We start from the raw sequence: 1,160 nt of genomic DNA, 5'->3' as shown, positions 1-1,160 counted from the left end.
AAAAAAAAAAAACAAAAACAAAAAAACAAAAAAAAAAACAAGTGCTGAGATTAAAGGCGTGCGCCACCACCACCCGGCTGGACAATGTATTTTTTTGACAGAAGTATTTGGGCTCCTTCTGTTTTGAATGAAATAATCTGAGCTGAAGAAATTTAAATTAGAGCTATTACTATTTCTAGTCTCATTCTAAATATATTGTTGGCATAAAGATAGCTTTTTTTTTCTTTTGAGAGAGAGTTTTGCTAACTTACCGGGCTGGTCTTAAATCAGGTCTGTAGCCCAGATAGGCTTTGATCTTGGGAATCCTCCTGCTTCAGCTTCCCAAGTATCTAGGATTATAGGCCTACACCATTAGGCCAGTTTAATTTATTTTTCTCTCAAAAGTAATTATTGGAGAGAGTCGGCATGGTGGGCACGATGGGCACGGTGGTGCATGCTTTTAATTCCAGCACTTAAAGCTCTCTTGTGAATTTAAAGACAGTCTGGTCTACAAAGTGAATCACAGGCCATCTAGGGTTACATAGAGAAACCTTGTCTCAAGGGAAAAGAAATTTTGGTAATGGACACCTTTAATCCCACTTTGGAGGCAGAGACAGGCAGAGCTCTGTGAAATTGAGAGCCTCTTGGTCTATCTGCTAAGTTCCAGGTCAGCCAGGGGTATTTAGTGAGTCCTTGTTTTAAAAAAGGCAAAAATATGATTGGGACTAGAGAGATGGCTTATCAGTTCAGAAGAAATGCTGCTGAATCATGGGGATCCAAGTTTGGATCCCAGGGCTCATATCGGGCAGCTCAAAAATGTCTGTAACTTTAGTTCCAAGGGAAGAGAGAGAGAGAGAGAGAGAGAGAGAGAGAGAGAGAGAGAGAGAATAAACAAATCAAAAATGTAATACTGAAGAAGGTTTTGTAAAAGAGAAAGTTCTTGCTTATATTGAAAAGAAACTGAAAGACTGGGGAGGGCTTGTCTACTGTGCACAAGGCCCTGGGTTCATTTACTAGAACTGAATGGAGAGAGGGTAGGGGGAGTATTGCTCTATCTCTCTCTCTCTCTGTTATCAAATTTAGGTTCTTGCCGGGCAGTGGTGGCGCACGCCTTTAATCCCAGCACTCGGGAGGCAGAGGCAGGCGGATCTCTGTGAGTTCGAGACCAGCCTGGTCTACAA

The 1,160-nt window shown here is 41.8% G+C and overlaps 1 protein-coding gene across 1 annotated transcript in view; it reads left to right on the top strand.

Moving 5' to 3' along the window:
• The window catches only part of Tango6 (transport and golgi organization 6 homolog), a 169,276-nt gene that overhangs the window by 13,678 nt on the left and 154,438 nt on the right, over nucleotides 1–1,160 (top strand). Inside the window, exon 5 of the mRNA XM_005345416.2 lies at nucleotides 1,011–1,022. Coding sequence (XP_005345473.1) covers nucleotides 1,011–1,022 — 12 coding nt within the window. The remainder of the gene's footprint in view (nucleotides 1–1,010; nucleotides 1,023–1,160) is intronic.

Source organism: Microtus ochrogaster, chromosome 4 (assembly GCF_000317375.1).
Source record: "Microtus ochrogaster isolate Prairie Vole_2 chromosome 4, MicOch1.0, whole genome shotgun sequence".
NCBI lineage: Eukaryota > Metazoa > Chordata > Mammalia > Rodentia > Cricetidae > Microtus > Microtus ochrogaster.
This window is presented reverse-complemented; position numbering and strand designations above follow the sequence as displayed.